The 20,547-nt window shown below is 45.6% G+C and overlaps 2 protein-coding genes and 1 pseudogene across 3 annotated transcripts in view; 1 reads left to right on the top strand and 2 right to left on the bottom strand.

Annotated features, from left to right (window-relative positions):
* The window catches only part of WDR45B (WD repeat domain 45B), a 28,307-nt gene extending 15,425 nt beyond the window's left edge, over positions 1 to 12,882 (top strand). Inside the window, exons 3-10 of one of the 2 annotated variants that reach the window (XM_066381681.1) lie at positions 78 to 179; positions 1,181 to 1,268; positions 4,452 to 4,546; positions 8,249 to 8,376; positions 8,897 to 8,982; positions 10,315 to 10,416; positions 10,916 to 11,037; positions 11,458 to 12,882. In XM_066381681.1, coding sequence (XP_066237778.1) covers positions 78 to 179; positions 1,181 to 1,268; positions 4,452 to 4,546; positions 8,249 to 8,376; positions 8,897 to 8,982; positions 10,315 to 10,416; positions 10,916 to 11,037; positions 11,458 to 11,564 — 830 coding nt within the window. In that variant the 3' untranslated portion in view covers positions 11,565 to 12,882. Of the gene's footprint in view, positions 1 to 77; positions 180 to 1,180; positions 1,269 to 4,451; positions 4,547 to 8,185; positions 8,377 to 8,896; positions 8,983 to 10,314; positions 10,417 to 10,915; positions 11,038 to 11,457 lie in introns of both variants that reach the window. The other variant, XM_066381680.1, reaches the window with a different exon arrangement.
* Positions 629 to 20,547, bottom strand: part of FOXK2 (forkhead box K2) — an 80,451-nt gene continuing 60,532 nt past the window's right edge. The window contains exon 9 of the mRNA XM_066381675.1: positions 629 to 1,197. Within this exon, the coding sequence (XP_066237772.1) occupies positions 1,172 to 1,197 (26 nt within the window). The 3' untranslated portion in view covers positions 629 to 1,171. The remainder of the gene's footprint in view (positions 1,198 to 20,547) is intronic.
* LOC136404535 (U2 spliceosomal RNA) lies at positions 13,944 to 14,169 on the bottom strand (annotated as a pseudogene).

The raw sequence follows: 20,547 nt of genomic DNA, 5'->3' as shown, positions 1-20,547 counted from the left end.
AATGCTGATTGTTGCGTTTCATCTTTTTTTTTTAGTTGTAAAATATACATACTAACTACTTTTTAATACTATTTCAGAATTTCTTGAAGGAGGAGTTGGCCATGTTGAAATGCTATTCCGCTGCAACTATTTAGCTTTAGTTGGTGGTGGGAAAAAGCCGAAATATCCTCCCAACAAAGGTAAATTCACGATGCATTTAATAATTGTTCCTCATGTAGTGGTTTCTTGGACATTTTAGAACATCTTTATGTCTCTGGCCATTCAGTCTTCCCTGTAGTCCTGTGTAGTACAAAGAACTAGCATCCAGAAAGAGTGTCTGGTTTCTGATGTTCTCGGAGAAGACATGTAATACAGGAGTCACTTGATCCCATTGTCAAAGAGCCTATACTTTTTAGTTAGTGCTTGCTTAATGGGGGCACACTGCCTCTGGACCTCATTTTGTTCTGGTTATTCTGGATTAATAACCATAACTATCATGAGTTTATTTTAAAGCAAGATGTAAGGAGGTTATTTTCCTACAGAGAGCCATTGACTTATAGAAACATTAATTTGGTCACCACACTGAACAAAAAAAAACCAGTGTAACAGTGTAGTTGTGTTTAAGAATATTGTTTTTTTGGGGGGTGAGTGTGTAAAGGGTCTGCCTCTTTTAAAATAAGGGAAAACAGCACAGTTTACCAATCACAGCCATATACTTTGTCCTGTAAACTAGATACTGGTTGGGGGAAGGGAAAGAAACCTGGGAAAGAAGGGAGTAGGTGGATTGGGTGTCAGATTCTAGGGACCTTGAGCACCAAGTTGAGAGTGTGGTCAGGAAAGCAGTGCTGTCAGCTCTCAGTAATGTTCTGGTTTAGAAGCAGTGTGTGTGAGTCAGTGAAGAAACTAGAGGTTGGGGGCAGAGATGGGAGCACAGAAAGGTTGGGAGAGGAAAACAGGTATGGTCATCAGAGTCTAGTGCTGGAGCAGATGGAGGAGGATGAGGCCTGAGAAAAGGTCTCTGGGCCTAGTGACCTGAGTGACCTTGGAAACCTTGGAGAACTGTTGAGTTGGAGTCTACTGGTGACAGGCTTCAGAATGTGTTAGAGGTGGAGAGTGAGGTGGAAGTCTGCTGTCTTTCAAAGTTTGGTGTGGGGTAGTGAGGGAAGTCTGTATATTACCGTGTTCATAAATTCTATTTCAGTGATGATCTGGGATGACCTGAAAAAGAAGACAGTTATTGAGATAGAATTTTCTACAGAAGTCAAGGCAGTCAAATTGCGACGAGATAGGTAGGTTTGGTATCTAATTTTTAAAATTGGAATAGTCACTTTCTCTGAAGATGGCTGAACTATCTTTATCTTGAAGGAAGAAAGTATTCAGGAAAATGATGTATAAAAATGTGATAACTAGTTTATGATCCAAACGACTTAAGGATTATTTATATTGCTGCAAGGAAGGCAGTGGGTTTTATTGACTTCCAAGGATTATTTAGAGGCAAGGCATCAGTGGGCATGAAAAATATATCTGGACCAGGCCCCTGGCCTGGTACTGCTCTCAGTGACTCTCAGTCCTTCAGGGTGTTAGAGACAGAATTAAGCAAGACTCGAGGAGACAAAATACCTCCGCAAAGCAACTTTAAGAACTTCTGCAAAAGGGCGTGCTGCCGCTAGTGCAGTGTTTTTCAACCAGTGTGCCGCGGCACACTATATGCCGTGAGACATGGTCAAGTGTGAGTATAAATACATTTAGAAACTATATTATTAACTATATGTATAATATGTACTGTGTTAGAGTGTCATTTTGTGTCATTTGGGTAGGTAGTGTGCCCCAGGATTTTGTAAATGTAAAAAATGTGCCGTGGCTCAAAAAAGGTTGAAAATCACTACGCTAGTGAAAGCCAGCCAGCAAGCGTGTGGCCAGAGGCAAAATTCTGTTTTTTTCCCTAACGCAGGCCTAGGATGCTGGGTCTTGCTTCATTGGGTGGAATATTGACCTGGTACAATCTTATTCTTTCTCAACTGGCTAGTTTAAATGGCCACACCAAGGTGGAAGGGAGAGATGGGGATCAATAATTGGGTAAGGGGGTTAAGGAATGGTCGGAAAAAAATAGATGACTGGATGAAGGGGGATGGGGGATTAGTAACAAGTTAGCTATTTCACATTCTATTCCCTGGTTGGAAGAATCTGAACAAAGGGGGTTGGAAATTAGTTGAAGAAAAGAACATGAGTTAAACATTTTCTTCAAGGAGAACTGTCCCCATCCAGCAGGTACAGACTGAGGACACGAGTTTTGTTTTTTTTTATATAGGTATCCATTTAATTGAATTTCTTTAAAATTTTTTTAAGATTTTTATTGACTCATTTGAGAGAGGAGAGACAGAGAAGGGAGAGAGAAGGGGGGAGAAGCAGGAAGCATCAACTCCCATATGTGTCTTGACCAGACAAGGCCAAGGTTTTGAACTGGTGACCTCAGTGTTCCAGGACATGAGTTTTTGTGGGGTTTTTTTTTTTTCTGAAGTGAGAAACAGGGAGGCAGAGAGACAGACTCCCACATGTGCCCAACCAGGATCCACCCAGCATGCCCACCAGGGGGCGATGCTCTGCCCATCTGGGGTGTCGCTCTGTTGCAATCGGAGCCATTCTAGCGCCTGAGGCAGAGGCCGTGGAGCCATCCTCAGCGCCCAGGCCAACTTTGCTCCAATGGAGCCTTGGCTGCTGAAGGGGAAGAAAGAGACAGAGAGGAAGGAGAGGGGGAGGGGTGGAGAAGCAGATGGGCGCTTCTCCTGTGTGCCCTGGCCAGGAATCAAACCTGGGACTCCTACACGCCAGGCCGACGCTCTACTACTGAGCCAACCGGCCAGGGCCAAGGACATGAATTTTTAACCATGCTTTTCCAAAAGCAGCCTCAATGAATGTTTTCAATGTGGAGGTAAAGGAAATTTGGAAACTCCTCAGAGAAGGTATCATTGACTCTGACCTGTGGAGCAGGTTTTTTTCTGTGCCATTGCCTTCATTAATTTGGATTTAATTTCAAATGATTTACATATACTCAGCTGTGGAGGACAGAGGTACTGAACAGGTGAATGTTATTTCTACATTCTTAGGTTTGTTACTTCCAGTGATGTCAATATTTAGGGACCCTTACTAATACAAATTCTGGAGCATTTCTAAACTATCCAGAAGTATCTGAAAACATACAGAAATGTAATTTGTCTCACATGTTGTACTTGGTTCTTATTCTAGATGGACTATTTGATGATAATATTGCTTTAGTTGCCTGACCTGTGGTGGCGCAGTGGATAATGCGTCGACCTGGAAATGCTGAGGTCGCCGGTTCAAAACCCTGGGCTTGCCTGGTCAAGGCACATATGGGAGTTGATGCTTCCAGCTCCTCCCCACCTTCTCTCTCTGTCTCTCTCTCCTCTCTCTTCCTCTCTGTCTCTCTCCCTTTCTCTCTCCTCTCTAAAATGAATAAATAAAATTAAAAAAAAAAAATCTCAGAGGTGCCCTGGCCGGCTGGCTCAGTGGTAGAGCGTCGGCCTGGCGTGCGGGAGTCCCGAGTTCGATATCCAGCCAGGGCATACAAGAGAAGCACCCATCTGCTTTTCCACCCCTCCCCCTCTCCTCTCTGTCTCTCTCTTCCCCTCCCGCAGCCAAGGCTCCATTGCAGCAAAGATGGCCCGCGCCTGACCTGTGGTGGCACAGTGGGTAAAGCTTCGACCTGGAAATGCTGAGATCACCGGTTCAAAACCCTGGGCTTGCCTGGTCAAGGCACATATGGGAGTTGATGCTTCCAGCTCCTCCCCCCCTTCTCTCTCTCTGTCTCTCCTCTCTCTCTCTCTCTCTCTCTTTCTCTCTCTGTCCCTCTCCTCTCTAAAATGAATAAATTAAAAAAAAAAAAAAAAAAAAAGATGGCCCGGGCACTGAAGATGGCTCTGTGGCCTCTGCCTCAGGCACTAGAATGGCTCTGGTTGCAACAGAGCAACGCCCCAGATAGGCGGAAGATCACCCCCTGGTGGGCATGCCGGGTGGATCCCGGTCGGGTGCATGTGGGAGTCTATCTGACTGCCTCCCCGTTTCCAACTTCAGAAAAATACAAAAAAAAAAAATCTCAGAGGCCTGTGGTGGCACAGTGGATAAAGCCTTGACTTAGAATGCTGAGATCAACAGTTCGAATCCCCGGAGTTGCCTGGTCAAGGCACATATGAGAGTTGATGCTTCCCACTTCTCCCCCTTTCTTTCTCTGTCTCTCCCCTCTCTTCAAAAGTCAATAAATTTTTTTTTAAATCTCAGAAAGGTTTAGCCAGACTCTACGCAGGCAAGGCGCTTGCTCACAAGGACCCTTGATTCAAGCAAGAATGTTCCTTTTGTTTGTAGTGTTCGGAGTTTCTGAAGTTCAAAATGATAAGAGCAGATACACAAAATGTTTCTTGCTTTTGGCTAGAGAAATTCTGATTTTTTTTTCTTTCCAGAATTGTGGTTGTTTTGGACTCTATGATTAAGGTGTTTACATTTACACACAATCCCCACCAATTGCATGTCTTTGAAACCTGCTATAACCCTAAAGGTAAGAAATTCAAAGGAGGAGTGATGCGACTTCCATGCTGGTCTGCCCCAGAGTCTTGCTGTGGTGACATGGTCTTGAGCTGTATTGGGCACTTGGGGTCTGGAAGACGTGGGTTTTCTCCTTCCACACCCTTCCCTTGGTCCTTTTACCTCCTGGGAGACCTTTCCCAGATGTTGCTTATGCTCCTGTTCCCAAAGGTCGGCCTCCTAGGCAGTGGTTCTCAGACCTCACCTTTGTCAGCATCATGGACCTTCACAGGATTTTTTCAGGGTGATTGTCAGCCATTCGGGAGCTCTGTGGTGGGCTCTGGAATTTGGTTTTTATTAAATTCTGAGGCTTTTTCTTCTGGAGGGAGGATTGCTTGTGTCTGACTGTTATTCAGTGTATCAGCTTAGTTTCTTTTAAAATTTTTGGGGTTTTTTTTTCTCTTAGCTTTTTTGAGATACAATTTACTCATTTTAAGGATATCACTTGTTAACTTTTAGTAATTGTTAAGAGTTGTATAATTACCACTATCATCAAGACAAACAGCTCCATCACCCAAAAAAGTTTCCTCAAGCAGTCAGTTCTCCTCCCCTACTTGACTTTCAAGTTTTGCCTTTTCAGATTTGTTTGGTGTCTTTCTTTTAGCCTGATGTTTTTTAGATTCCTCCATGTGTATTATTACTTTGCTCCTTTTTATTTCTAATAGTCTGTGGCATGGATTTGCCAGAGTTGCTAATCCATACAAGTTTTTTTGGCTTGATTAAAAGCTATGAATCTTGACATACAAATCTGTGTGTGGATATATTTCTTCATTTCTCCTGGGTAAATACTGAGGAATATAATTTCTGGGTCGTATTATAAACACATGTCTAACTCTATAGAAAATTAAAAATGTTTTCCAAGGTGGCCGTGTCCAATTTTGCACATCTGTTGGTGACTTAGGAGAATTCCAGTTGTCAACACTTGGTATTATCAGTCTTTTTAACTTGAGACGTTGTTTTGGGTGGTAATAGTATCTCCTGGAGGGCTTATGATGGGGAGTATTTTTTCATGTGTTTTATTGCTATTTGCATATCTTTTGTGAAGTATCTTCAAGTCTTGCTTGTTTTATTCATTTTATTTTATTTTTTTACAGAGACAGTCAGAGTGAGGGATAGACAGGGACAGACAGATGGAAACGGAGAGAGATGAGAAGCATCAATCATTAGTTTTTCGTTGCACATTGCTACACCTTAGTTGTTCATTAATTGTTTTCTCATATGTGCCTTGACCGCGGGCCTTCAGCAGACTGAATAACCCCTTGCTTGAGCCAGCGACCTTGGGTCCAAGCTGGTGAATTTTTGCTCAAACCAGATGAGCCCACGCTCAAGCTGGCAACCTCGGGGTCTCGAACCTGGGTCTTCCGCATCCCAGTCTGACGCTCTATCCACTGCGCCACCACCTGGTCAGGCAAGTCTTGCTTGTTTTAAAAGTATTTATCTTATTACTTAGTTGTAAGACTTTGTTATATATTCTGGTTAGAAAAATTAAATGTGCCTGACCAGGCGGTGGCGCAGTGGATAGAGCGTTGGACTGGGATGCAGAGGACCCAGGTTCAAGACCCCAAGGTTGCCAGCTTGAGCGCAGGCTCATCTGGTTTGAGCAAAGCTCACCAGCTTGGACCCAAGGTCGCTGACTTGAGCAAGGGGTTACTTGGTCTGCTGTAGCCCCACAGTCAAGGCACATATGAGAAAGCAATTAATGAACAACTAAGGTGTTGCAACACGCAATGAAAAACTAATGATTGATGCTTCTCATCTCTCCATTCCTGTCTCTCTGTCCCTATCTATCCCTCTCTCTGACTCTCTGTCTCTGGAGGGGGAAGAAATTAAATGTAAGATTTTTTTTTTGGATTCCTTATTCTGTTCCAGTGGTCTGTGGTTCTGGCCTTATGCCAATGCCAAATTTGCCTTGATTTCTTGAGCTTTAAAATATTCTCTTGAAATTAATTGGTTAAGTTCTCCAATCCTGTCCTTATTTCACAAAAAAATTTTTGGCTATTCTAGGATCTTTGCCTTTCCTTCTTTTGTTTATTTGTTTTGTTTTGTTTTCCAGGTGAGAGGAGGAAGAGAGAGAAACAGACTCCTGCATGTGCTCTGACTGGGATCTACCTGGTGACCCCCACCTGGGGCCAATGCTCTGCCCATCTGAGACCATGCTCGCAACCGAGCTATTTTTAGCACCTGAGGCAAAGGCTCCACAGAGCCATCCTGATGTGTTCGAACAAATCGAGCCATGGCTGCAGGAGGGGAGAGGGGTAGAGTTGGGGGAGAGGTAGAGAAGCAGATGGTTGCTTCTTCTGTGTGCCCTGACTGGTAATTGAACTCAGGACATCCACACACTTGGGCCAATGCTCTTACCACTGAGCAAACTGGCCAGGGCTGCCTTTACTTCTATTAGTATCAGTTTATCTATTTCTTCTTAAAAAGCCTGCAGAGATGTTAACTGATTGCACTGAGGGTCACTAGATTTCATCCAGTGATCATAGTGCAGCTCCACCCAGCAAACCTAGGTTCCCCTTTGCAGTGTGTCACAGGGTCTCACTCTCTACTGTTGAGATTATTCTTACTTTGTTTTCTTTTGCTATTGTTAATGGAGCAGTTTTCTGATTTTACTATTTTGCATTCTCATAGTGGCTGACACCACGAAAAAGAGTTTTTTGTTTTGTTTTTGAGAGCGACAGGAAGGGAGAGATAAGAACCATCAACTTGTAGTTGCATCACTTGAGTTGTTCATTGATTGCTTTTCATCTGTGCCTTGAGGATAGGGGGCTCTAACTGTGCCAGTGATCTTTGGATCATGTTGATCCTGCGTTCAAGCCGGCAACCTCAGGATTTTGAACCTAGGACCTCAGCATCCCAGGTTGACTGTATCCACTCTGCCCCCACTGGTCAAGCAAGACAGAGATTTGATAGTTTATTCACAAGTTCAGCAATGAGCTGATCAGGTGGTAGTATAGTGGATAGAGCATCGGCCTGGGACTCTTAAGGACCCAGGTTCAAAACTCCAAGGTCGCCAGCTTCAGCACAGGCTCATCTGGCTTGAGCATGGGCTCACCAGCTTGAGAGTGCAGGTTGCTGGCTTGAGCATGTGATCATAGACATGACTCCATGGTTGCTGGCTTGAGCAAGGGGTCACTGCTCGGCTTGAGGCCCCCATTCAAGGCACATATGAGAAAGCAATCAATGAACAACTAAGGTGATGTTAGTATGAGTTGATGCTTCTCATCTCTCTCACTTCCTGTTTGTTTGTCCCTGTCTGTCTCCCTCTCTCTCAAAAAAAAAAAATCAGCAATGAGAAGCAATCAGTGAACAACTAAGATGACTCAACTCTGAGTTGATGCTGCTCATCTCTCTCCTCCCCCTCTCTTCCTTCATTTCTCTCTCTCTGTCTCTCAAAAAATTAAGTTCAACGAATGTTTCCAATTGTGAGACGGTGTCATTGGAGGTAGCTTTGATTGAGCCTCTATATAAACAGAAACTTAGTAATTCTTAATTTTTCTTTGGGAACTGGAGAGCAGAGAGCAGATCTGGGCAAGGCTCTCTGCATGTGGTGAAAGAGAGGCTTTGAAAATGGTTGTGAATCCTTGACAGGTTTATCTCTGTCTCTGTTTAGGCCTTTGTGTCCTGTGCCCAAATAGTAACAACTCCCTCCTGGCTTTCCCGGGCACACACACAGGCCACGTGCAGCTTGTAGACTTGGCCAGCACCGAGAAGCCACCCGTGGACATTCCTGCCCATGAGGGCATTCTGAGCTGCATTGCTCTCAACCTACAGGGAACAAGAATTGCAACTGCATCTGAAAAAGTAAGCACATGTCCCTGCTCTTGAGGAGGTCGTGTGCCTCCTGGAGTCGTCTTTGCAGCCCTTATGACTTGACAGGTGGGATTGCAGGAAACAAGTTGTAGCTGACAGAGCTGGACCAGAAGTCATTTGACCTGGTCATGCCTCCTCTTGGCATAATTGCAGCATTACTTTTCCCTATTGGCTGTGGGAGTTACAGTTAAGGTGACATTTCTCTAGACGATAAGCCTGTGACACTTGAAGGACAGGTCTGCCTGGCATAGGTGTTCTCTTGGGGTCTGCCAGGGGAGCAGGTGCCCAACGTTAGTGAAGAGTTCCAAGTCTGCCTCATTCTCTCTGGCCCCTGCCCAGAGCTGTTGGACTAAAGAGCCACCAGCATATTCTTTGGAGCAGTGGAGGGAAAGTTGGGTTTTAGATGAAGTGGGTGAGTTTGGAAGAAGGGCTAGTGGGTTTGTGAACATAAATCACTTCAAAAAATTAATTGTGAATCTTTGGTAATGAAACACTTCACTGTTTTTCAAAGGGGACCCTTATAAGAATATTTGATACTTCATCAGGGCATTTAATCCAGGAACTACGAAGAGGATCTCAAGCAGCTAATATTTATTGGTAAGCATGACCACTATTTCATCCTCGACAATGCCATTGCTTTGGGCTGATGCACTGAAATGGGCCCTGGGTGATTTGGAGGGACAGTCAAAACCCCCTGGGAAGCAGGCAGGAGGCAGCTGTGCTATGTTGGGTGGGGTGCATTTCAGCTTATTTTAACATTTATTTATTTATTTATTTTTGTGACAGAGACGGGGACAGATAGGGACCAACAGGAAGGGAGAGAAATGAGAAGCATCAACTTTTCATTGCAGCGCTTTAGTTGTTCATTGATTGCTTTCTCATATGTGCTTTGACTGGGGTGCTATAGCCAAGCGAGTGACCCTTGCTCAAGCCAGCGACCTTTGGGCTCAAGCCAGTAACTATGGGGTCATGTCTATGATCCCACACTGAAGCCAGTGACCCCGCACTTTAAGCTGGTGAGCTCACGCTCAAGCCAGCAACCTCAGTTTCAAACCTGGGTCCTCCACATCCCAGTCTGATGCTCTATCCACTGTGCCACCACCTAGTCAGACGACTAATTTTAACATTTATTTGGGTATAGACACAAAAGTAGAAAGACTATTATAATTACCATTAACCTATTGCCCTGCTTCAGCAGTTATCAATATTGGCCAGTTTTATTTTACCTCTTCACTTTGCCTCCAGCTTATTTTTAATATTAGAGACCATGTTGGCTCATCTGTAATTACTTCAGTCTCCTGAGAGACTGAGCTGCTTTCTTCGCTGTTGTTGCCACACCATGTCTGCAGCACTGAAGTGGCTGGACCCCTGTCTGGGCGGGATTTTATTCTTTTTATCTGTGGCTTTTGTAGGTGTTGAGCAACATTTGGGTCTATGAGTTAAAAGCTTAATTCATGTATAAATGTAGTGAGTGTATCTGTGAGTCATGTGGGATGCAGTCTGGTCTCCTGTTTGTCTGTACTCAGCAGCTCCTTCAGCAGAGCTGGTGCCTCTGTAGCCCATCTGATGTCGGCTTCCAAAGGGGCAGCCTGCACTTCCAGGTGGCAGGGGGTCAGAGAATTGGATTTTTTTTTTTTTTACCTGGTGGCATGTGGGGGCAGCCTCAGGGCTCCCAGGACTATAATTGCTCTGCAGGAAGCCCTTCCCTATCCCTGGCACACAGCCATGTCCATGTACCCAGGGAGGGTGCTGTGACATGCTGGCTTGTGTAGTGGCTTTGACTCCGTGCTTCTGTGGTGAGCACTATGGGTTTGCTGTCTTGCATACGAGAAGGCCAAGATGGCAGGCATCAGCTCAGTGGCTGGTCCTGGGGTTGCGGCTGAGCTTCTCTGCATACACACGAAACCCAAGCATCTGATTTCTCTGCAGCATTAACTTCAATCAGGACGCATCCCTCATCTGTGTGTCCAGTGATCACGGCACCGTGCACATCTTTGCTGCTGAAGATCCAAAAAGGAATAAACAGTCTAGGTAGGGCTCTACGAATGAAAAGGACTGTTGCTGTAGTGTGGGCCACTTCAGTGTGAAGTGGTGGTGGAGTCATTTTCATGGTCGCTCGTTTGATTTTTTTGAAAACCAGTGCAGTACTCACTTCAGCAAGCACATCTACTGAAAACCAGTGCAGACAATGTAATACTAACACGGGGGAACCTTTGCTTCCCTTTGTTCAGTCCTTAAAAGTGTCTGCTGAGGGGCTAGGCACCTTGCTAATGATTAGAGCTTGATTCTGAACTCCCATGGCTGTCTTTGTGTTCAGAAAATTAATTTAGTAACACTAGAAACTTGTGCCCTTACCTAGTGCTGATGGTTTCTGTTTTTATTATAAAGCCATTTGTAAGGACTTATTTTTTTATGTGAAAAAGAAATTAAAAGCAAAACTAGAATTCAAACTACTGAAACTAAGACTGTTCAAGCTGTATCTTTAACTTTGTTATGTGAACGTCACTTGTTTTCTTCCTTGTCCTCGTAGTTTGGCATCAGCCAGTTTCCTTCCAAAATACTTCAGTTCCAAGTGGAGTTTTTCCAAGTTTCAGGTTCCCTCAGGCTCACCATGCATTTGTGCCTTTGGAACAGAGCCAAATGCTGTCATTGGTAAGTGGTCCTTCCAGACAAGAATGACAAGCCATTCCCACCTCCCACGCTATTGGCACTAAGTCAGTTCTGCTGGCCGTCCCTTCCTCTCTCCTGGGGTACTGTGCATCCCACTCAGGGTCTGCACAGCCATGTGGGATGCTACCAGCTTCTTGCTCGTCAGGGTTTCCCAGAAAACCCTAGGGACAGGTGAGTTGGTTGTTGAATTGATACCAAAGGGTTTTTTTCCTGTTGCAAACACCCTCAGACACAATTGGGATTCTTGGCCATGTATATACTCGGTAAGGAAGGGAAGTCCATGGTTGTCCACAAGTAACCTGGTCAGTGCTTCATAAGACCATTTGCTGTTAGGCTGAGCAAGGGCTGCTTGCTTTTAACTGTGAGAAGAAACATGAGTAAAATGATCTTCTTCTGTTGCAGCAATTTGTGCAGATGGCAGCTACTACAAGTTCCTCTTCAACCCTAAAGGAGAGTGCATCCGGGATGTCTATGCACAGTTTCTAGAAATGACCGATGACAAACTGTGACTCTTCACCTGGAGTGCAATCCACACCCACGGCCGAATGCCTCTGAAGTGCTGTGTGTGCCCCTCAAATGATCCTGGGCTAGTTCCAGCACCCTAGGGCCTGTGGGTGATGGGCTGGAGGGACTGCCTAGGGACCTTGGTCTCAAAGCCATATGCGGTTCTCTGTTTCCAAAGCAAGGCTTTGCATTTCAGTATTAAAGGAAGAATAATCATCGAGGCACCATGGACACTCAAGTGGCTCTCGGCAGCCCAAGCCCACCTGCTGGCTTGCTACCTGTATGTAGTTCAACTGTGATGCTAGCATTAATGACTCACTGCTTCCTTGCACCTGCAGTTGGGGCTCCATAAAAACCTAGGGACTAGGTTGAGAAAAGGATGGACAAATCAAAATTTGTTTTTGGCAATAGATTCCATCATTTTTGCTGAGTCTATCATGGGGAAATGAACCGATATATAAATTTTAGTTCTTATAACCAGATTTAAAAAGAATAATACCAGCAGCTTGCCTTAGAAAAGGAGAAAGAAATTTTCTCCCATCTGAACGTGAAGAAAAGAGACAGCTGTATTAGAGAACACAGGTGGGCATTTCCCTTGTGAGTCCTGCGTCCTGGTCCTCCCCGTGCCTGTTGTAACCGTGGTTTGGTCATGTATGCACATGTGCTGGCGTCCCGTCTTGCTGTTGGAGCTGTTGGAATTGAGGCAAACACCAGGCCTACCCAATGAGTAGTGAGGAGGGCGCTTTGTGCATCACCTGGGGTGTCCTGGTGAACCTCTGGATAAAAACCAAGTTTCCCTGTTTGTAGGGAACAGAGTAATGCATAGACTTTAAAATTTAGTCAGAGAAGAAAGCATCATTTAGTTGAGAGGATGTGAAGGGAAATGTTTGACATCTTAAAGCGGAATGGGATGCCTTAGTTGGATGTTTCCACTTCCCTGTCTCACCTCTTTTTCTCTCCCCAACATTTATAAAATGAGCTGTGCACTAACATTTTGAGAATGAAAGGTACATGACTTTTTTTTTAATATTTGGTAATTTATGGGCTCAGTATTGTTAGTGCTACTTGAGGTCTATATTTGATTTTTGTAAAGTCCCTCTAAAGAAACCTAATTTGTGGTTTTGATTTCAGGTTGCAAACATTTAAAATCAGCAAGTGCTCCATTTTGCCAGTTCTTTTACTGTCATGTAATCAGCTAACTTTGTGGGTTTCAGTGTAAAGTATGCATGTTCCTTTTATGTGTATTTAATCATGAACTTTAATTTTGCACACTTATTTTTAATGTTTCTTTTAAATAAAAGTGACTAATTTTGTACCCCTCAAGGGAAAAGAATTGTATGTTGTAAAACCAAGCCCCAAATTTTGAGAATTCAGTCAGGTAGGCTCCAGAGATGCCCCAGGTTCACGGTCTGTTAGGGCTGCTGTGGCAGGACCTGGTGGAAGTCAAGGCTGCAGGGCACCCTGCCACCCATACAGGTGATGGCATGGCATTTGTGTTCCCCCTTGGGTATCAGAGTCGAAGAAATTAACATTCATTAGCATATTTTATTGCCTGGCCAGCCTGGACTCCATTTGTTCACATGGTGGTGGGTGGCCTTGCAGGTTTCGTGCTTACTCAGCTAACACTTCAGATATAACTTTGGGTAGGGGTGTAGGAGGCATCCTTCACATCTGTATAATGACTGGTTTATATTTTCCCCAAGTACAATCTAGTGCATTAAGCTGACATTAAAATGAGGAAAATGTCCATAAAGGAGGCGTGGGTGTCTCAGTTCATGGAGAGGAAGGCAGAGTAGACCCATGAGGTACACTCTGGTACCGTCCACAGCGTGAGAGCATGTCCTGTGGTATAGTCTTGCTTCCTTTTTGTCAGCACAAAACCCTGCAGCCTTTGTGGCCCCAGGGAGATTACTCCCATCGCACCCAGAGATGGGAAAAACCTCGGTTTAAGACCATCATAGAGGTGAGGTCAGGTAGTGTCCCTCATCTGCTCTGGCTGGTTTTATAGTTCGTTTTTAATGGGAGGGCAGGGAGAAGCTCCATAGGAAATGCAGCCATGCTAGGGTTTGAATATAATGTCTTTGGTATCCAGGAACAAAGCTCTTCTGAAGTACTTAGTGAAATTCTGCTTCAGGCTTTTGGCTCTGACTGACTTCAGATGAAACTGCTCTGTTGGTGGTCTGTGATCATACCCTAGCATGCTGGGCCGGGTGCTCAGGATGAGCTGAAGTGTCCCACTGGCTCAAAGCGGGGGTGGGCTAGGGTGTTTCTGTGAGCCCTGAGAACAGCACATTGTGTGTGTGTAGGGGGTGTGATCTGTCTCCTACCAGATTCTACAGGGATCTTCAATGGGACAAAGGTGAAGCCTCACTTGACAAAGGAAGCAACTGAAGTGGCAGCCAGACATACTCCAACTCCAGGAGCCAGTGTGCTAGGTCATATCTTTGTTGGTGTCACATGGCTCACTGTGTAAACCATGGTTTTACCCAGTCCTCCAGATGAAACTATTTTTATTGTGGTAAAGCACACACAAAATTGATGAGTTGAACCATTTTACACTGCTAAGAACAGATACTACACATGATCTTAGCCAAAAGGCCAAGAAATGATCATTTTGACCATTCTAAAGAAGTACGTATCATTAAGTACACTTAGAACATTGTGTGAACATCTAGTTCTAGGATGTTTTCATCACTCAAAAACAACAGGACCATCCCCAACCCCTGCCTGACCAGGTGGTGGCGCAGTGGAGAGACCATCAAACTGGGATGTGGAGGACCCAGGTTTAAAACCCCGAGGTCTCCAGCTTGAGTGCGGGCTCATCTGGTTTGAGCAAAGCTCACCAGCTTGGACCCAAGGTCGCTGGCCTGAGCAAGGGGTCACTTGGTCTGTTGTAGCCCCCAGGGCACATATGAGAAAGCAATCAGTGAACAACTAAGGTGCCGCAATGAAGAATTGATGCTTTTTATCTCTCTCCCTGTCTGTCCCTGTCTTCCCTCTCTCACACACAAAATAATACAACAAGAAAACAGGACCCCCAGACCCATTAGTAGTCTCTGTGTTCCCCCCTCCCCTAGTTGCTGCCAACACCAACTCCCTTTCCATCAAAAGATTTACCCGTCTTAGACATTTTATACAATGTGTGACTTGTGTGTCTGCCTTCTTCCTGTTAGCATAAAGCTTTCAAGTTTCATCCATGTTGTAAACACTGCTCTTTGTTTTTTAACTGTAGGGTCTTTAAAACGTACAGCTGGGACAACAAGCCAGCAATGGTTGGAGTGGAGGAGACAGTTTTTCAAGATTCATTTTCCAAAATGATCCCAGCTCTAAACCATAGCCCCACAGTCAGGGGGATAAGACCAGCACTGCACCAGTACACACATCGAAGGGCCCAGACCTAAACACCAGCCAATAATTCTTGGAGAAGGGGATAATTGTAGCTTTTTAATTTTTAAAAAATTCATACTTTCATATTGGCTGTATAGTTTTATGTGTTGACAGATGGATAGGGTGTGTAGCCACAGTGCCCTAGCATTCACACTCTCTTTGTAGCCACCCCAGCCCCACCTCTGAGCTCCTGGCAACCAGACTTAATCTGTAGAGCTGCTTAACACAAGAAAAAGTTAACTCAGGCCCTGGACGGTTGGCTCAGCGGTAGAGCGTCGGCCTGGCGTGCGGGGGACCCGGGTTCGGTTCCCGGCCAGGGCACATAGGAGAAGCGCCCATTTGCTTCTCCACCCCCACCCCCTCCTTCCTCTCTGTCTCTCTCTTCCCCTCCCGCAGCCAAGGCTCCATTGGAGCAAAGATGGCCCGGGCGCTGGGGATGGCTCCTTGGCCTCTGCCCCAGGCGCTAGAGTGGCTCTGGTCGCGGCAGAGCGACGCCCTGGAGGGGCAGAGCATCGCCCCCTGGTGGGCAGAGCATCGCCCCTGGTGGGCGTGCTGGGTGGATCCCGGTCGGGCGCATGCAGGAGTCTGACTGTCTCTCCCCGTTTCCAGCTTCAGAAAAATACAAAAAAAACACAAAAAAACAGTTTTGGAGGCTGAAAGTCTGAACCAAAGTGTTGGTAGGGTTGGTTCCTTCTGGGCACGGAGGGAGTCTGTCGCCTCTTCTAGCTGCTAGTGGTTGCCAGCCATCCTTGGCTTGGAGCTGGGTCATGGCAACCTCTACCTCTGTGTGTTTGTGCCCTTTTCTCCTCTTAAAAGTACACCCATTGTTGGAGTAGAGCTCACCCTGTGTCCACACATAGTCACAGATAGCAGGGTTCAAAATTCTGTATTTCAGCCCATAAAAGAGTAGGTAGCCTTGTGCATATGACTTATTTGACTAGGGGTAAGACCTTTGAGAATTCCTTCCATTGCTAAGTAACATTCTACTGTGTCACAGTTTGTTTATTCTTTCAGTCACTGAAGCTATTTGCAATGTTTCCAGATTTGGGAGATGATAATCTCCCTGTTGCTTCAGTCTCTCTCTTCTCCCCTCCATGGAACCAGGGCTCCATTAGAGCAAGTGGGCCTGGGGTGCTGAGGACAGCTCCATGGCTTCTGCCTCAAGCGCTAAAAAAATGGCTCCGGTTGCAACAGAGCATCGCCCCTAGTGATTTTGCCAGGTGGGTCCAGTTGGGACGCATACGGGAGTCTCTGCTTCCCCTCCTCTCACTCTAAAAAAAATAATATTCAGGTATATTTGCTGGTGAACATAAATATTTGTTTGTTTTGGGTAAATTATCAAGAGTGAGGTTGCTAAGTCATGTGGATTAACTTGATACAAACTGCCAAGGGATCCCAGAATGCCTGCAGTTTCATGCATCCTCAGAGTGCAAGCTGCAGTCTGCATACTCACCAGGTAGGTGTTCTACTAAAAATTTTTTTTTTAAATTTTTGACAGAGTCAGAAAAAGATAGGGACAGACTGACACGAAGGGAGAGAGATGAGAAGCATCAATTTTTCGTTGCAGCACCTGAGTTACTGATTGCTTTCTCATATGTGCCTTGACCTGGGTGTGGGGGGGGGGCAGAGCGAGTGACCCCACACTCAGACTGGTTAGCCTTACTCAAACCAGATGAGCCCACACTCAAGCTGGCGACCTCGGGGTTTCGAACCTGGGTCCTCCACGTCTTAGTCCGACGCTCTACCCACTGCGCCACTGGTCAGGCTAAATTCTTTGTTTTTTACAGTGACAGGGGGATAGATAGGGACAGACAGGAACGGAGATGAGAAGCATCAATCATTAGTTTTTCGTTGTGACACCTTAGTTGTTCATTGATTGCTTTCTCATATGTGCCTTAACCGTGGGGCTACAGCAGACTGAGTAATCCCTTGCTCGAGCCAGCGACCTTGGGTCCAAGCTGGTGAGCTTTTGCTCAAACCAGATGAGCCCACGCTCAAGCTGGTGACCTTGGGGTCTCGAACCTGGGTCCTCTGCATCCCAGTCTGATGCTCTATCCACTGCGCCACTGCCTAGTCAAGTCAGGCTAAATTCTTAGAGGGTTTTTTTCTTCCACGTTTGGTGGAATTTGCTAGTGATATCTAGGCCTTTGGTTTTCTTTGCTTTTACTGAGGAAAATATAGTTAGCCATTATAAAGTATACAAGTCAGTGGAAGTATATATTCAGTGTTGAGCAGCTACCACCTGTCTCTAGTTTCAAGATGTCCTCACCCTATCTCCTGGTAACTAAAAATCTGCTATGGATTTTGCCTGTTCTAAGGTATGTACATGTAAAATTCTTTTTTTTTTTTTTTTTGTATTTTTCTGAACCTGGAAACGGGGAGAGACAGACAGACTCCCGCATGCGCCCGACTGGGATCCACCCAGCACGCCCACCAGGGGCGAAGCTCTGCCCACCAGGGGGCGATGCTCTGCCCCTCCGGGGCGTCGCTCTGCCATGACCAGAGCCACTCTAGCGCCTGGGGCAGAGGCCAGGGAGCCATCCCCAGCGCCCAGGCCATCTTTGCTCCAATGGAGCCTTGGCTGCGGGAGGGGAAGAGAGAGACAGAGAGGAAGGAGGGGGGGTGGAGAAGCAAATGGGCGCTTCTCCTATGTGCCCTGGCCGGGAATCGAACCCGGGTCCCCCGCACGCCAGGCCGACGCTCTACCGCTGAGCCAACCGGCCAGGGCCATACATGTAAAATTCTTTTCCATTGATTTTATGGAGAAAGGGAGGGGACAGAAGCATCAGCTCATTGTTCCACTTGTTCTATTTAGTTGTGCATTCACTGGTTGTTTCTTATATGTGCCCTGACCAGGCTTAAACCTGCAACCTCAGTGCACCAGGACAATGCTCTACTGAGCAACCGGCCAGGGCCAGGTATGTACATTTTATAGACAATATTTTTAGCACACTTAATAGATTACAGTATTTTGTAAACTGTTAAGTGCACTAGGAAACCAAAAAACTAGTGAGACTATATTTGCTTTATTGTGGTGGTCTAGAAATGATACCACAGTATCTTCAAGGTCTGCCTTAATTTGAAAAGTTTTTAATATTCCATTTTAATTTATCTCTTGGCTTTTTTTTTTTTTTTTTTTTTTTTTTTTTTTTATTTTTCTGAAGCTGGAAACGGGGAGAGACAGTCAGACAGACTCCTGCATGCACCCGACCGGGATCCACCCGGCACGCCCACCAGGGGCGCCGCTCTGCCCACCAGGGGGCGATGCTCTGCCACGACCAGAGCCACTCTAGCGCCTGGGGCAGAGGCCAAGGAACCATCCCCAGCGCCCGGGCCATCTTTGCTCCAATGGAGCCTTGGCTGCAGGAGGGGAAGAGAGAGACAGAAAGGAAGGAGGGGGGGTGGAGAAGCAAATGGGTGCTTCTCCTATGTGCCCTGGCCAGGAATCGAACTCGGGTCCCCCGCACACCAGGCCGACGCTCTACCGCTGAGCCAACTGGCCAGGGCCTTATCTCTTGGCTTTAAATTTTAAATTGATTTTTGAGAGTAATGGAGAGATAAAAACATCAACTTGTTCCACATATGCATTCACTGGTTGATTCTTGTATATGCCCTGAATGGGGATCAAACCCACAACTGTGGTGTATCTAGCTGATGTTCTAACCAACTGAGCTACCAGCCATGGCTTACCTGTAGCTTTTGCACTTTGTTAGGTATTATTAGCAGTTACACTAGTGATTACAGTTTACAAAGCTGACTTTCCAGTCTACTTCAGAATTAATGTTTTACCACTTCAAGTGAAATGTAGAGACCTTATAAACCTTTACTTTCCTCCTTTGTCATAATTTTGTCAATTACATTTATATAACTGAATGACAATGTTAGATGATTACTTGCCCAAATATTTTCCATTTCTGTTGATTTGTCTCTTTAAGAATTAAGTCCTGCCTGACCAGGCAGTGGCGCAATTAATGGAGCTTCAGATTGAGATGCAGAGGACCCAGGTTTGAAACCTGAGGTCACTGGCATGGGCTCATCCAGCTTGAATGCTGGGTCACTGGCTTGAGCCCCAAAGTCTCTGGTTTGTGCCCATGGTCACTGCCTTGAGCAAGGGGTCACTCACTCTGTTGTACCCCCCCCCCATCAAGGCACATATGAGAAGGCAATCAACAACCAAGGTGCCACAACGAAAAATCAATGCTTCTCATCTTTTTTCCTGTCTGTCCCTATCTGTTCCTCTGTTACACCACACACACACACACACACACACACAGAGAAAGAATTGTCCCAAGTTTATCTTTATGCCTAAAGAACTTCCTTTAGCTTTTTTTTTTTTTTTTTTTTTTACAGTGACAGAGAGAGAGTCAGAAAGAGGGACAGACAGGAACAGAGAAAGATAAGAAGCATCAATCATTAGTTTTTCGTTGCGACACCTTAGTTGTTCACTGATTGCTTTCTCATATGTGCCTTGATCGGGGGGGCTACAGCAGACCAAGTAACCCTTTGCTCGAGCCAGCGACCTTGGGTCCGAGCTGGTGAGCGTTTTGCTCAAGCCAGATGAGCCCGCGCTCAAGCTGGCAACCTCAAGGCCTCAAACCCGGGTCGTCTGCGTCCCAGTCCGACACTCTATCCACTGCACCACCGCCTGGTCAGGCTCGTTTAACATTTCTTATTGAGCAGCTCTGCTGGCTAAGAATTCTTTTAGTTTTTCTATACCTAAGAATATTTTTAAAGTTTTGCAGTCATATGACCTCTGAGAGATCAGTACTTACTCAAATTGTAACTCTGTATGCAATGACGCTTTTCTCTGGCTGCCTTCAAGATAAGTCCTCAGTTTCTGTGGTCAGAGCTGTGTCTTGACATTTTCTTTGAACTTATCCTTTTTGGGGTCCACTGAGCTTTGTGCATATGCCTTTCACCAAATTTGGGATATTTTCAACCATTTTTTCTTTTAATTTTTTATTATTTATGTAAAGTGAGAGGAGGGGAGGCAGAGAGACAGACTCCTGCATGTGCCTTGACAGGGATCCCCTCGGCAACCCCCGTCTGGAACCAATGCTCAAATCAACTTAGCTATCCTCAGCGTCCCAGGGGCCATGCTCAAATCAATAAAGCCACTGGCTGTGAGAAAGGAAGAGGGAGAGTAGGGAGGAGATAGATGGAAAGAAAAGCAGATGGTCGCCTCTCATGTGTGTCCTGACTGGAAATCGAACCTGAACATGCATGCCAGGCTGATGCTCTATCCGCTGAGCCAACAGGCCAGGGCCTGAATTGTTTTTAAATTAGGGCATCAGTATAGGGAATGAAGTACTCCATAAGAACTCTGTCCTTGAACGCTCAATTTTAGATTCATTTAGCTTCCCAGGGGGCCTTCATGTCGTTATTTTCACTACCTCTTCCCTTCGACATCCTACTGTCCTGAAATGCTTTATCAAGCCTCAGGACATCAATCTGTGCCACCGACTTTCTATAGTAGCTGGACCAGTGTTACAGTGTGGGAACGTAAAGGGCATGAGCCCCTTTAGACAAGATTTCATCTCATGGCAGGCTGTACTTCAAGTTGTTTGCAGTGACCTTGATTCTTAACATGCTTTTTTTTTT

Source organism: Saccopteryx leptura, chromosome 4 (genome assembly GCF_036850995.1).
Source record: "Saccopteryx leptura isolate mSacLep1 chromosome 4, mSacLep1_pri_phased_curated, whole genome shotgun sequence".
In the NCBI taxonomy this organism is placed as follows: Eukaryota; Metazoa; Chordata; class Mammalia; order Chiroptera; family Emballonuridae; genus Saccopteryx; species Saccopteryx leptura.
Note: the sequence above shows the minus strand (reverse complement) of the source record. Positions and strands in the feature narration are given on the sequence as shown.